The following is a 15948-nucleotide window of genomic DNA, read 5'->3' on the forward strand; positions in this document are numbered from 1 at the left end:
AATTGTTAGACTCAGGATAAATACAGATTTTTGTTATGTCATGCACACAACAAAAGGAAGATAGAAGCAAAATAAATTGGTTAAGGCAAGAACAACTGTGTACCAATTGGGATCCGCCCCGAAACAGGTCCATAAATTTTTCAAGAGATGTTAGAAAGGTAAAAAAAGAAAAATTGTGTCTCAAAATTGATAAGGCACAGAAACTTTAGGAGTGAAACAGCTGCTTTTTCAGAGATGAAGTGACTTACCCTAGCTAAGAAGCAATTTCTGTATCAAAGCAGCTGCTATATGAGGACGATTTCATTCCCTCCAGCGTAGCAGAACCCTGGCCTTGGCCCCGCGGCTCAGCACCTCCAGCCAAAGTGGCTCCACAAAGGGGGGCGCCCTCACTGGAGGCCAGCCCCCCATCCTGGCCACACCCAATTGCAAGGGAAGTTGGGAAATAGAATTTTCATGTGCAGAGGACTCGTGCCCACCTGGAACTCCAGGTTCCAGTGGTAAAGGAAGGATTTAGGCGAAGAGTTCGTATTCTCTGCCACAGTAGTTTATAACCTTGGATGTTTCCTTTTTTAATGGTGTTTATTTCGTTTTGCAGAATTTATTCACACCAAAAAGATGAACCAGAAGATAGATTATCACCATATGTTTGGGCTAATAATATTCCGATAATCCTATGAATTTGACACCTATTTCTATCATTGCTGTAGTGTTAAGAATTGACTCTAAAATTGTTTAACAACAACAACAACAAAACATTTTTGTGACCTAATTAATTCCCACTAACACAGATATTTAACTGCATCTTCTTGTGGGGCTAAGTTAGAAATAAACCTCATGTCCCATGTATGTTGTGTCCCACTATGTTCTGTCACCTGTCTGCTCAGGTATGCTTCTCACCATTTGTTTTCTTATTCCTGAGTTTCTCTCATTATATTTGTATCTGCTTAATTTAATGCAGTTCTAGATTGATGTTTATTCTTCCGGTCAGAGTTACTTAGGAGCTGGTAAGCAAGAAGTGATATCTGATAGCTACATGTTTGCACAGAAGGTACGAAGTTAAAAATGTGAAGATATGTCTCTGATACTTTGTAGTGTGTTTATTATTCCCACCAGGGGACTATTCAGAAGTGTATGTTCCAGATGTTTGTCCTTCCTCATGCTTTTGTTTCCATTTGCTGCACTTATTTTCTTATCCTAGTAACATGAGTTTTGAGAGCTGGAATTAGCATTAAAGATATTTAGAAGTTTGCATTTTTCCAAACTAGCTTGCTTTAAAAATAAAAGGCCTTAGCATTTAAAAATCATATGCAAATAGGAATTTTCTTAATTTATTTCATGGTAGACCCAATTATGGCTTTGGATATGCTCAGCAATTATTTTCCAGTTAAATTGTTCCCAGATAGTTCCTGTAACTGAAGTGTCAGAATTAATTAGAAAGGACTATTCATATGAGCCACTAATTTCATTTTTAGTAAGCCCCAGTTCAAGATGTATGTTTACTTATTTTGTCTTATTTTTTGTTGTTTGTTTGTTTTTGGATAGTCAGGGAAGAAAATAAACAGCAATCCAAACCCTCTTGTCCAGATGTCAGTTGGACACAAGGCCCAGGAGAGCAAGGTGAGGAAGTGCTGACCGGTTTCCTATGATGTCACTGTTACTGGTCTTAGGTGGGGACTGTCAGCGGGCTGCTAGTGCAGGCGTGAGGCATTGATTTCCATATCTTCCTCTCGTTTTCTCAAATCAGTTAGTTCCCAGATAACGAACTTCTTTATTGGGTAACGAATGTATTGTTTAAACAGTTTAAAAATATCAACAACAAAAAAAAGGGGGGTGCCTGGGTAGCTCAGTTTGTCTCTCTTTCTCTCTCCCCCTCCTCTCCCCCACTGTCTCTCTCCCTCTCAAAAAATAAATTTTAAAAATGACATAATATGCTTTTGCTTGGTTTCATGGATAAATGACATGGTATAAATTTCTAAGTTTTCTTTGAATGCTCTATAAATATTTTGTTTGAAAGATAACCAGCAGTCCTTAAAATTCAACAAACACAATTCTGTGGCATTCAGAGGGCATTGCTGTTGTTGTAATGTGTTCCACTTTCCTAATTTAAAAGAAAATATTTCAGGGATTATTTACAGTTACAGGCCATTGTTCGCTTTAAAATGTTCACAATTTAGGAAGCTTCCTGACTTCTAGCATTATGTGGTCCCTGGGAAAATAGTAGAACAAAGGCCAAACCAAGCAGATGAACTCTTGTCATTGGGATGGGCTCAGAGGTTGGGATTTCATAACTGTCAGTTTCCCTGACACACTCTAAAAGCTTTGGACTGTCTCCATCTTTGAACACTTTTCACAATTAACACACAGCACATGCTCAGCAAATAAGTGTCTTGGAATTTAATTAAAGTCCTAAGCTTCCAAACACAATAAATGAATAACCACAGTCTTGGTAGCCCTTTTCCACAGAAAATACCACAGAGCTGATACTTGGTTATTTCTTTCAGATTCGGTACAAAACCAATGAACCTGTATGGGAAGAAAACTTCACCTTCTTCATTCACAATCCCAAGCGCCAGGACCTTGAAGTCGAGGTATTTTATTTGCATTGTTTTAATAGATTTGTTGAAATATAACCAACGTACAAAGAGGTGCCCAGATTTAAAGAGTACAGTTTATGGACTCATCACCATAATTGATACATCTTTGTCAGATTTATCCCTAAGTATTTCATACTTTTTGATACATAATTTTTTTTCAGTTTTCAACTTTTGATTACTAGTATCTAGAAATGCAAATGATTTTTGTATGTGGATATTATATTATTGTATTTGATTATTCTCATAGCTTTTTGTGAATACTTTAGGATTGGCTTCTACCTGGTAGTCATGTTGTCTGCTAATTATGTCACTTCTACTTCTTTCTGTGTGTCCGATCTGGGTGCCTTTCACTTCCTTTTCCTGCCTCCTCTTGCCCTGCTGGGCCCTCCGGCCTCTGGAGCGAGTAGACCTCTTCCCCTGCCTTCCGACCTCAAGGGGAAAGCCTTGAGGTTTCACCATTAGGTCTGTTGTCTAGGAAGCTTCCTTCTACTCCAACTGCTAGTTTGCTGCGTGTTTTTGTCATGAATGGATGTTGAATTTTCTCAAAGGCTTTTCTGTAACTATTTCTATAACTATTTTCAATAACTATTTCTATAACTATTGAGATGATGTTCATGTTTGTAAACATGGTGGACTATATTGTTGATTGTCGAATGTTAAACCTTACAGACCTTTGTTTGGGGATAAGTTCCACTTGGTTGTGATGTAGTATCCTTTTTATGTATTCAATGTAACTTGCTAACATTTTGTTGAGTTTTTGTATCTTAGTCATGAAGGATCCTAATCTGTAAGTTTGTTTTTTTCCTCAGGGTAATGCTGTCCTCCTAGAATGAGTTGGGGAATGTTCCCTTCTTTGCATTTTTCTAGAAGAGTTTGTGTAGAATTGGGCTTTCTCCTCACGTGCTTCAAGAATTCACCAGTGAAGCCATCTAGGCCTGTACTTTTCTTCATGAGGAGGCATTTAAATACAAATTATATTCCATTCGTAGATACGGATTTATCTAGGGTATCTCTTTTTTTCTTCATGATTTTTGATGTTTATGCTTTAAAAAAAAAATTATGTTTATTTTTTGAGAGAGAGACAGAGTGAGAGCAGGGGAGGAGCAGAGAGAGAGGGAGACACAGAATCTGAAGCAGGCTCCAGGCTCTGAGCTGTCAGCAGAGCCCGACGTGGGGCTTGAACCCATGAACTGTGATGATATGACCTGAGCTGAAGTCAGACGCTTAACCGATTGAGGCCCCCAGGCACCCCTGATGTTTATGTTTTTTAAGAAATTCATCTATTTCATCTAAATTGTTGAGTTCCTTGGCACAACATTATTTAGAATATCCCTTTAATGTCTTTTTAATGTCCTATAATAAACATTAATAAACATTAAAAAAATTTTTAAAAGAAGTCAGATGCTTAACTGGCTGGGCCCCCCAAGTGACCCCACAGTGCTTTTTTTGTGCTCATTGTAGCTGTGCAATGAGGAAATGAGAGATTCGTTGGAACCTCACTTACTGTAGCATTCTGTGTCTCTAAGAGGTTTTCTACTGTGTCCGTCATTTATGAGAACACTTCTTAGAAAGAGATGGCTGAGATGTTTTTTAAAGACTGGGTTTTGGAGGAGCCTGGGTGGCTCACTCAGTTAAGCAACCGACTCTTGATCTCAGTTCAGGTCTTGATCTCAGGGTTGTGAGTTCAAGCCCCGTGTTAGGCTCTGCTCTGGGCATGGAGCCTAGTTTAAAAAAAAAAAAAAAAAGACTTGATTTTGGACATTTCTCCATTTTTTTGTATTTTTTTCTTTTAATGTTTATTTTTGAGGTAGAGATGGAAGCCTGGTGGGGAGGGGCAGAGAGAGAGAGAGCGAGAGAGGGAGGGAGGGAGACACAGAATTGGAAGCAGGCTCCAGGCTCTGAGCTGTCAGCACAGAGCCCGACATGGGACTCGAACCCACAGACGGGGAGATCATGACCTGAGCCCAAGTCGGCGGGTGCACAACCGACTGAGCCCCCCAGGCGCCCCTCTACATTTTGTCTTGACCCTTCAGAGCTAAATGTGTTCTGTGTGTTCCGCAGGTCAAAGATGAACAGCATCAGTGTTCTCTGGGGCACCTGAAGATCCCTCTCAGTCAGCTGCTTACCAGCAATGACATGACCATGAACCAGCGATTTCAACTCAGTAATTCAGGTCCAAACAGCACTCTGAAGATGAAGATCGCCCTCAGGGTACTGGAGTCTCGTGCAGCGATTACAGGAGTGGACAGGGGTGGGGGGGGGGGGGACTGGCTGACTCCTGGGTGCTGCTCCAGAGTGTAGTGAAGGGCATGGGCCCTCATGGAGGATGACCGTGGTATAGCTGCGAGCCTGGGGCCAGGAAGGCACTTGTCTGGGATCGAGGAAACCACTGCTGACAACTATAGGTGCTCAGGGGAGAGAGAATTGAGGCTTGGACTTAGATATCTGCCCCAGCTGGTATTTCCAGATTGCTTGAGCAGGCCAGGCTAAATTCTCAAAGGTCATTCAGGACAGAAAATTTAATACAGTTCTTCAAGATGGTAGAAATTACAAACAGACTTTTTGTACAAAATAGACAATGACTCTTGTGAGTGCCTAAGGAAATGTTCAAAATAAAACTGGCAAATGGATTGGAAAATGTTAAAACTCACTAATTTTTAAAATGCAAATTAAGGGGCACCTGGGTGGCTTAGTCGACTCTTGGTTTCAGCTCAGGTCATGACCTCACGGTTCGTGGGTTCTAGCCCCACGCTGCTGTCAGCACAGAGCCTTCTCTGGACCCTCTCTCTCTGTCTCTCTCTGCCTCTCCCGCATTCATGTGCACGCATGCTCTCTCAATAAATAAACATTGTTTTAAAATAAAATAAAATGCAAATTAAAATGAAGAACCCACTTTTTAAAAAATCCAAACAACCTCGGTCTGTGGAGGGTTCAGTGTTCATGATCTCTTTGCACTTGGTTCCAACTCTGGAGATAGGCAGTTTCTGCAGAAAGGACTGCAGTGTCTGCAGACCATGGGGTCATAGAGCCCCTTGGGCCAGGAACCCGTTCTCTGGAGATCTGACCTTCAGTAAGAAGACAGAATGCAAAGAGGCCATGAACATAAAGATGTTTGCTGCAGCTTTATTTTTTACAAGGAGGGAAACTTGACACTGTTGCAGCAACCCTGGAGTGCAGGGTTTTGGGGTGTGGGCTCTTGTTCAGTGGAATGTTGCACACCTTACCACTGGCTGTGAAAAGCCAGCGAAGTGAAGGGCTCACGTGCTCACACAAGCTGAAGGACATGAAGGCCATTCCGGCATCCATGCTGGGTGTGTGCAGTAGCCCACTGGGGAGGGGGCCCTCACCTCTCATCCTTTCTTGGGGGCGCACGGCTCAGGCTCGCCCAACAATGACATCACCCCCACAGCTGTGCAAGCATGCACGCAAACGGAAGAGGCTGAAGAGAAATTATGTTTACATCATGGAAGCGATAATTTTGATTACTTAAACTTTCCTTTCTCTTCTTTTTTTTTTTAAAATGAGAACTAAGTCATTTTTTTTATTTTTTAAGTTTTTATTTGTTTTTGAGAGCGAGAAAGAGCACAAGTAGGGAGGGGCAGAGAGAGAGAGGGAGACACAGAATCTGAAGCAGGCTCCAGGGTCCGAGCTCAGCACAGAGCCAGATGCGGGGCTCGAACTCATGAACTGTGAGGTCAAGACCTGAGCTGAAGTTGGGTGCTCAACCTACTGAGCCACCCAGGTGCCCCTCCTTTTTCTACTTACTATAATGTGGCATCACTCCAATAACAGAGTAGCTGGACATATAGACTAGACTGTTTATAATGTCTTTGCCAAGTTTTAAATAGACATTGGCAAGTGAATATATCTAAAGCCGTTCATATACCAGGCCATTCTAGTGTCACTGATTTTAATTTTGTGTTTATTTCCACTTGCAGATACTCCACCTTGAAAAGCCAGAAAGGTCCCCAGACCACCAACACTCAGCTCAAGTAAAGCGACCCTCTGTTTCCAAAGAAGGGAGAGAAATATCTGTCAGATCTCACGCGTCCGCATCGCCGGGCTCCGGTGATGGCAGCACAGCCCCGTGCACACCAGTCGTCGGGGGCAGCGATAAGCCTGGCGTGGAAGAGGGGGCCCAGCCTGTGGAGGCCAGCCCCCAAGGCCCACGCGACCTGGGCAGGAGCTCCTCCAGCCTCCAGACCAGTGCCACCTGCTCCCCCAGCCACATCTCCGTTAAGGAGCCCACTCCAAGCATAGCCTCAGACATATCCCTGCCCATCGCCACCCAGGAGCTTCGACAGAGGCTGCGGCAGCTAGAGAAGTAACCAGACCCCTCCTTTGTCCTTGTCCAATCAGAGCACACGTCTCGTGCTAACGTCGTCTTGAGTTAGCCAAAAGAGCCTGAGGTGTCCCTGCCCTTTTGCTCACTGAGTGTTTTCCTTTTAAAATAAACCTGCCATTTCTAGGACCTGACTAGGGACCAAGAAGCAGTGGGGTTCGGGGTGAATAGAAGAGGGTCTGAGCCCCTGTGTGCCTGTCCTCAGACCAGGAGGCGGGACCTAGAGCTGATGCTCGCTCTTCGTGCCGTGGTTGTGTCTGTGTTGGAAGAACAAGTCCTGTTTGCTCAGTACCCCCTTACTACCACCGGTCATGTGTTGTCTAGTCTTTGGATTCATACTTGTGCTCCTGGGCTCTTCAGAGAAGGAGGAAGACAGCTTGCAGTTATCATAAGCTTCAGACGTTAACCTCTTCCCGTCAGTGGAAGGAACGAAGTGGCCCTTTGAAGCTGTTCTTGCTGTTTGTTGTTCCGAGAGGTGTGTCGAGGCATAGGAAGCGGAGGCAGAGATGAAACGCACTCCTGGGGGTTGAGGAAGTCACACGCATGTGACCCACACTCAGCATGCTCTCTCCTTCGTACTTTCTCAGGTTCAGCGTTCAGAAGAAAGCAATCAGTCCCTTCCTCTCTTGCTCTAGGAGGAGATAGAACTTTAAATAAGAAAGCACTTCTCCCAGGAGCTAAATTTGGGGAGTAGCTGCGATGATCTTGAGGGACATTGCACCAGGGCAACCGTTGGCGGGCTTGGGAGTCTGTGCTTCAACCCTGAGAGAGAAGCTTCCTGAGAGAGGCTGCCGGGAAAATCAGAGCCAACAGTGCATGTGGGGCTTTGAGGGAGCACACGTAGAGTTGGGTCCTTACAGGCTAGACGTTGCTTTGCAGAGACCACAGAATCGATGTTTGTAATGAGGACATCTCCTGAGTCTCCTTTTTACCATGGGCCCTCACTGGAAAAGCTGTCAGTTCTGGATAATTAAGTTTTGTTGAAACCTTATTTGAGATAAGAGTTCGACTGGTTGATTAATAGAAGTCCAGATTATGCTCAAGTCCATGGGTAATGTGATTGTTTTTGTGCCAGTTGACTCACTCCCGTTCAGTTCTGAGGAGAGCTATAACCTCTCGCTTTGTTTCCCCAGTGGGACGACACTGGGGCAGTCGCCCCTGGGGCAGATCCAGCTGACCATCCGACACAGCTCGCAGAGAAACAAGCTTGTGGTGGTCGTGCACTCCTGCAGGTGAGCTGGGCCCCCGGAACCCCCAGGTGGGCTTTAGATGAGAGGCGAATGTTAGCTCTGACATCACTAAACAGATGAACCCATTTCATTTTTGAAGGACAAAGTAATGATGTTATACTACAGACTTAGTATTCAGTGCTGCATTCTTTTTTTGTTCTTGACATTGTTTCTGTTCATAAACATTTTGGTTGCTTTGTAATCCACTCCTTTTTTTAAGTTTATTTTTATTTGTTTTGAGAGAGAGAGAGAGGGAGAGCAGGGGAAGGACAGAGAGAGAGGGAGACGGAGTCCCAAGCAGGCTTCACGCTGTCGGCACAGAGCCTGAGGTGGGCCTGGAACCCACGAACCGTGAGATCATGACCCGAGCCGAAATCAAGAGCCGGATGCTTAGCCCACTCAGCCACCCGGTGCCCCTGTACTACATCTTGAACTGCTCTACTGCAGTTTATACAACATTCCGTATTGCTGGATGTTTAGATTGTCCAAGTTACATGTAACATGGTAATGAACACATTTTTCTCGAAGTGTCTCTTTGAGATTAAATTTCCAGGAGTAAGTTTATGTCAGTAATTCGGAGGATCTCAAAAGGTTGATGGGATCATGACAGGTATTGCCAATAGTCTTTCAAAACTATTTCTGGAACATGCCAGCTGGCATTGGTACCCAGGGTACAGGTGTATCTTCTCCTGCCCCCATCAGGAAGTTTATTGTGCAGCGTACTGATTTAGTAAGTGTAACATGAGCTGGCAGCATTGCTTTAATTTGTCTTTGATTAGTGATGATGCTATGGAGCCAACTAATTATTTCCCTTCTGTGTGACTTCTCTCAGTAGTAGTTAGGATATAAATGTACGGCATAAGTATTTGGATCTTATTAAAGGCTGTTAGAGGGGCGCCTGGGGTGCTCAGCATTTGACTCTTGGGTTGAGCATTTGACTCTTGATTTCGGCTCAGGTCATGATCTCACAGTTTGTGAGTTCAAGCCTCATGTTGGGCTCTGTGCTGACAGCTCAAAGCCTGGAGCCTGCTTTGGATTCTGTGTCTCCCTCTCTCTCTGCCCCTCCCCTGCTCATGCTCTGTCTCTCAAAAATGTGGGTTCTATCTCTCTCACTCTCTTTCTCTCTCTCTCTCTCTCTCTGTCTCCCAAAGTAAATAAATAAACTTAAAAAAAATAATAAAAGGCTGTTAGAAACATAGGAAATTGTATAAATGTAGACTTCAGTTCTGAACCTATTTATTGAGCACCTTATACATTCTTGCTGTGAGATAATTACTGTTGTAGAGGACTCTCAGCAAATAGTCCCCTAACTAGATTTTCAGGTTGATCGGTAAGTGAATAATTTGAAGTGGTTGCAAATTGTGGAATAAATTGAAGTGGTTGAATTAACTCCTAGACTCTGTTTGGCTCAGACCAGGTGTCCGAGGAGAAGAGCAGCATGGGTTGCACAAAGGAGGTGAAAGGTTTAGGTGAACGAAGGGTAGAGAGTTGGGGGAGCAGCCTGGCAGCACTGAGGATGGGGTTTCCCTTGGTGTGAGGCCAACCACATCCCCTCCCACTGGGAGAAGCTGGACATTAGAAACAACAGCTTCCATTTTCAAAGCAGAGCAAGTATCAGGATGTCCCCCAAACTCTGGGCTCAAGAAACGGAGGTGAAAGTTGCGTTCGCCAACAGGCTAGCACGGGGTGAGGACAGAAACTCACTTTGCTCCTTTCTGCTTCTCAGTGGTGTAAGTAAATATAAATCAAAGTAGGAAGTTTGAACGAGATGCTAACGGTCATTTTCCTAGATTCTAATATCGAGTGTTCTCTGGTTTGTGTCGTAAGAAATCTCATTGCCTTCTCTGAAGATGGCTCTGACCCCTATGTCCGCATGTATTTGTTACCAGACAAGAGGAGGTCAGGAAGGAGAAAAACACACGTGTCAAAGAAAACACTGAACCCCGTGTTTGACCAGAGGTATGGTGCTCACTGAAGATGGGTAGGCTGTCGAATTCAGAAATTAAAAAAGGCTTGATCAATACCTTTGAATGACTAATGCATTTAAACCAACACACTGTTGGGAAGTATCAGTGAAAAAACTCCAGATTAGCACACACGGACTTGTTAACATAAATAAATGAACATTTTGAACTTGGTCTAGAAGTGGCTAAACATAGTAAGTTCAGGCTGTACACACTGTGGAAGGGAAACTAGTGATTGTGGACCTCGCGGAACTTCCATTCTGGGCGGTTGTATCTATTGATTTTTCTGACTTATAAATAAAAACTAAGAATTCAACAGTAAGTATATTTTAAGTTTATTTTAAATAACAATAAGTCTGTGACATCTTAAAATACAACATTCTTCTGAAAAACAACTAGTTTCCAAAACAATGAAAAAGTGAAAAGAATGGCATTATTGTCTAACATTTTCGGAGATCCCTTTAATGGTCTGTCTTAGTAGAGGTCATATCTGCTTCTGCCATCGGTGCTGATCTCCAGAGAGCACCTCGAGGACCTCCGGGGGCCTTGCGCTACCCTTAAGAGCTTCAGTCTGCAAACTCGTTACCTTAGGTTACAGTGTCTACAGCTAAAAAAAACCAACAGCATTTTGGGAAATCATAAAGTCAAAGGGTGTCAGAACATCTGTCACTTTTGTTTACATTTATCTTTAAATGGACTGGTTGTTTCTCATATGTTCACGCCAGCAACTCTTTTTAAATCACAGACAGAAACTGACAGGAGGTGTGCACCAGTCCCTGGTGTGAGCACATTTTGACAGTGTTCTCACTTAGTTGCAGCCAAAGTTAGGGATTCGGAAACGCCCCCCCGCGCCCCCTGCAAGTCTGGGATTCTAGCTGCTGAAGCTCCCTGAAGGCTGGTCACGTTCCAGCCACATCCCTCCCAGGCCTTAGGCCCTCTGCCCTCTGGTTTGCCAGAGACCCTGCCTCACAGTGGCTGAACTCCAGGAGCCAGCGTTGAGGACTTGGTTCCCTGGAGGCATTTTTGTTTGTAGCATCTGACTTCGGCCATTAAAAAGTGCACTGCGGATCTTTTCCCTTCCATGAAGCTGTATCACATACTACTTTTCTTTATTTCACTCACCCCGGCTTTGTAATCACTGCTCTTTAGTCTTTTGGCCTGGATGAGAAAACCAGTGAGTCCTACCTACATCCACAGTCCCCCATTGTAACTACTAGGAAGAGTCAGGGCAGACATTCAAAGAACACCCGTCCCTATACACGAGGGAGCCACAGGCAGTAGGGTCTTTCGCATACTTAGTGTTGTTTTATTTGATTTTTTTTTTAATTTTTAGTTAAATTTTAGTTGACATGTTACTAAATGTTAGTAATTAGTAATATTAATGCAGTATTGGTTTCAGGGGTAGAATTCGGTAATTTATCACTTACATACGGCCTTTCACGTACTTAGGAGGCCAGAGTCTTCGGTTATGTTTGCAAAATAAGGGAAACAAAAATTGTTTTTGAGTCTTCATGAAATGCCAGATCCAAACATTGAACAGAACTCAATTTTATAATAAAAAACAACATAACATTTAGAACTGTCTCGTAAGCAGAAAGGTTGTTTTTTGGTTATAATGAGAATACAACAACATTATGGAGAAATTTAAGGGAGGTCCTCTTTTTCCCGTGTCAGCTTTGATTTCAGCGTTTCATTACCAGAAGTACAGAGGAGGACACTGGATGTAGCAGTAAAGAACAGTGGTGGCTTCCTGTCCAAAGACAAAGGGCTTCTTGGCAAAGTAAGTTTAAAAAATAACCGTGATCGGTTCCTGTATCTTATAAACATTAAGCACTTACCCAAAGGGCATTGTTTTAGACCATACTTAAATCAATGGAAAGGGGGGGACTTCCTCTCTGATTAATGCTTATTTATAAAATAGTGGACCATGAAAGGCCATGTCATCTAAAATATGAGTACATTTTAAAAATAAATAAATAAATAAAATAAAATAAAATAAAATAAAATAAAATAAAATATGAGTACATTTTGAAAATTACTTTATTTTCATTGTTTTTACATAATATTATTGGCATGTTACACAAATGCTGTGAACATATAATTGAAGAAAAGATTAATTTTTTAATTAAAGAAATGTTGAGTCACATTGAAAGAAAACATGAAGGAAAATATTCTCTTGCAGTTCTGCCTCCTCCACTAACCAACTATTCTTTTTCTAACAAATTAGTGCCTTTATTTCTCTGAATTTACTCTGGTCTTTGTCAGAATTCACATGTAACTCTTGCATAAGATTATATATTCTTTAACATTAAATGTACACAGAGGCTGAGTTAGGGAAGAGGAGTTTTGAATTATGTCCCGCTTACAGATAATCCGGATCCACTGTGCTGGCACTAATGGAGTGTGAGCCGATATCCCTGTAAATTATCAGCACTGATCCTTCTTCATAACTGAACTTTGAGAGACCTGGATACAGGGCAGAGCTCTTGGATGTGATCCGCCATATCATTCATGGGGGGTCATCAGGGTCAAAAACATTGACAGGGAGAGACTCAGAATAACACAGGTGGTTCCATACCGAGGCAGCAGGAGGTCAGAGAGATCGGGGCTCCACCCGCTGTTACAGGTGTTGTTTAACCCACAGGTGTTGGTCGGTCTGGCGTCCGAAGAACTGGCCAAGGGCTGGACCCAGTGGTGAGTGTCCCAGCACGGACGAGCCCCGTGTGTCTATTCCACAACACTTTCCCCGGTTGACCACATGTCTTTTGTCATGTCCCCATGCACCCCTAGGTACGACCTCACAGAAGATGGCACGAGACCACACGTGGTGACGTAGTCTCTGCCAGGCACGAGGAGCCCCGCCGGCGTGCCAACCACCTTCGTGCGCTCGCAGCGCACCCTCCCACAGACGTACCAATATTGTTTTTATAATTTCAATGTATTTAGTTATACATATCTTAATAGTTTTATAAAACATGTTGACGTTTTAGGCATATTTGGCCAATATTATCATTAAATTTTATATGTTTAATTTCCTGTAGTATTTGCCAGTTATTCTAGCGTATAATAGGGTAGTAGTTAGTTACTGTGTCGCGTAAGGCTGTATGTCTGTTGTATCGATGAGGAAGCAGATCTATGTATATGCTTTACTGTTGCCTTGTTTTGTACATCGCTGAGGTACACTCTGCCATGTAAATAGACTATTTTTTATAATCTCTACCTGCTGGTTTGAACTCTGAAGAAAATGGATTAAGGAAATATATTTTTTTTCTAAGACTTATTAAATTCTTATGACACATAATCATTTTGTCTTCGCAGGAAAAGTTCTCAGTGACCAATTTTGTGGTATTTTCTTTTTAAAAAGAAAAGCTGAAAGACTAAATATTAAATAAGTATAGTTCTGCCCATCACGAATGAAGAAAATATTCAAAATATTACCACTTTTATAAATATAAATATGTATTTTTGAGAAGTCAGATGAAGTGCTTCTAAGGAAAAATGTGTAACTGAGTAATACATAATACTAAGAGGATGTCATGTCATCATGGTGCACTAACTTGAAGTTTCTTACATGAAATGTCTTAATTGCTTGATAGAATGTATTCATGAAATAGTACGCAGATACACAGTTATACTTCCTAAAATACAACCCAAATTTTCAGTGTTAGCAGTTAGGCTATTGTGAAATAGTCGGTCATAAGGTTTGTTAGTTTTCAGTGTTTTCCCAGCCTCTGAAGACAGAGACAGGCTCACGTGGTCACCATAAAGTTTGTGGGGTGGATCTGGGTAAGGAGGAAATTGTTTTAAAAACCAACAGCTCATTCATTCACCCGTCAGTGTGACATCATACGTTGACAGAACCCCTGAGGTGGCGTTGGCTTCCTTTTGCCCAACACAGAGGCCACTGTTGGGGCCACAGGGTTCCAGCACGGCGGCTGGTGATTGTAATTAACCGTTTCCGGGGTTTCCTCACTTTATGCCGTGACTGACCTCAGTATTGGGATATTGTTATACAGTTTTTGTTTTGGAATATGTTTTTCTGTTTAGATTACTAAAAGCATGTTTTACATCCTCAAGTCCCAGACCTCTTGGGGGTTGAGGCTCCGTGGCAGTGTCTAAGCCGTGCACGCCTGTGAGAAACACGCACGGACTCAGAAAGAGTTTTCAGTATGTTAAGCTGTATGGTGCAAATGAGTCCTTAGCTATCAGAACATTCTGAAATCATGTGTGAGGACATTGGGGAAATCGAGCTTTGTGGTTGAAACTGGGGATCTTACCATGAATCACTCCACGGACTCGTGGGCGGCCCGTGTGACCAAACACACCAAAGTGCCTGTGGTGGATGCTGGTTGTTACCTTGCGTACTTCTGCCTGCCAACAGATCTTACCCTTCTCTTAGTTCACACTTTAAACCGGAGGTTTATATATAATGGAGCCTATAGCCTCACAACACAGTTCATGTAATCATAAAGACCAGTGTAATCTCCCTGCTTCCTACTTGATGGAACTTCACTATAAAGCCTCATTATAAACCATTTCCCATGTTAATGTACAGGAGGAAGTGGATGAATATATTGGTGCCCACAAAACATTTAACTGCGGTGGTGTTTCAGCAGCGCGATAAAGGCAGGTAATTACTTAATAAACCTAGTCGTCGGTCCATGGTATTAGATTTATTGAAGATTTTTTTTCAATTGAGTCTGTTGAAGGGCCTCTGGCATAATCTATAAAAAGTGAACGACCGCTCACTGGAATTTACAATACCAGTAATTTTTACCAACATCCTGAACATCTGGGTTTTGCCTTGTGCTCACCTTGCGGTATGTATTCACCTTATGCAGCGCTCTAAGCAATTAGGCAAAATAAGTACAGGAAGAGTATAAAGCCAGTGGCAGCATGACACCCGCCTTGTGCCGCAGGGACGGAGGAGCCTGGAGATGGACCTTGGCAGCGGGCTTCCTTCTCTTTAGAAGGAAAGGGACGATTCTGAGGACGTAAAACAAAAAAACCTTTCCAGGTGTGATTCTGTCCTTCATGGCCAAATGAGCGGTCAGTGGGAAGCTCTGGTATTCCGTGGGAAAGACTGAGAATTCCGCTCACGGCCGGACTCCGCACTCCAGGGTCCCCAGACCGGCATCCCTGCTCCTTAATGACCAATTCGTCTAGGAAAAGGGAACGTTAACTTCTCTGTATTGAGCCGAATCAACGGGAGGAAAATTAACTTACACAGATTTGAGTTCTGTTTGTCCATGTGGGTTGCTTCTCCTGTGCCTTAGCGTACGGAAGTGTGACGCCGGTGTTTCCAAGTTCCAGATCGTTGCTGTACTCACGGCAACTCTGTTCTGTGCTACGAGATAGTGTTCGTGAGGAGGTCAGCCCTTTTTCTTCAGGAACCGAAGCTCACTGGAGACCAGCGTATATGCGCGTGTATACTCGGGCTGTCCGCCACTGCAGATGGAAAACAGCAGAGGGCTTTTTTTAATTGTTATTAGAGAATGTCCTTTTTGATCAACTAATTTTACATGACAGTGCATGTATTTATTCAATAAACTCTTACGTTAGCTCACTTGTGATTCGTTTTTCCTTTGTCTTTTGAAATGAAATTTTTAACGTGTGGTCAAATAACTTGAAAAGTAGTAAGTAGATTCTTTATACATGCTATTTGTGAGTTCTTTCATTTTCAAAGGAACATCAGGTCGTTGATACTCGTCTCTTGTTCCCATCTTGGCTCTTCTCTGCCCGCCTTGGACTCGGAGTCTTGAAAACGCTCATCTGAAAGGCCATCGCGAGTAGAACACGACGGTCTTCTTTGTGTGCTT

At 42.9% G+C, this 15948-nt stretch overlaps 1 protein-coding gene across 4 annotated transcripts in view; it reads left to right on the forward strand.

Annotated features, from left to right (window-relative positions):
• ESYT2 (extended synaptotagmin 2) overlaps positions 1-15695 on the forward strand; it is an 83217-nt gene extending 67522 nt beyond the window's left edge. For all 4 annotated transcript variants that reach the window (XM_086685124.1, XM_086685132.1, XM_086685137.1 and 1 more), the window contains 9 exons: positions 1543-1617; positions 2502-2588; positions 4656-4805; positions 6533-6918; positions 8070-8168; positions 9993-10124; positions 11804-11909; positions 12774-12823; positions 12920-15695. In XM_086685124.1, the coding sequence (XP_086541250.1) occupies positions 1543-1617; positions 2502-2588; positions 4656-4805; positions 6533-6918; positions 8070-8168; positions 9993-10124; positions 11804-11909; positions 12774-12823; positions 12920-12965 (1131 nt within the window). In that variant the 3' untranslated portion in view covers positions 12966-15695. The remainder of the gene's footprint in view (positions 1-1542; positions 1618-2501; positions 2589-4655; positions 4806-6532; positions 6919-8069; positions 8169-9992; positions 10125-11803; positions 11910-12773; positions 12824-12919) is intronic.
• Positions 15696-15948: the final 253 nt, after the last annotated feature.

This window comes from Puma concolor, chromosome A2 (genome assembly GCF_028749965.1).
Source record: "Puma concolor isolate L17-30 chromosome A2, mPumCon1.1.hap2, whole genome shotgun sequence".
NCBI classification, from domain to species: Eukaryota; Metazoa; Chordata; class Mammalia; order Carnivora; family Felidae; genus Puma; species Puma concolor.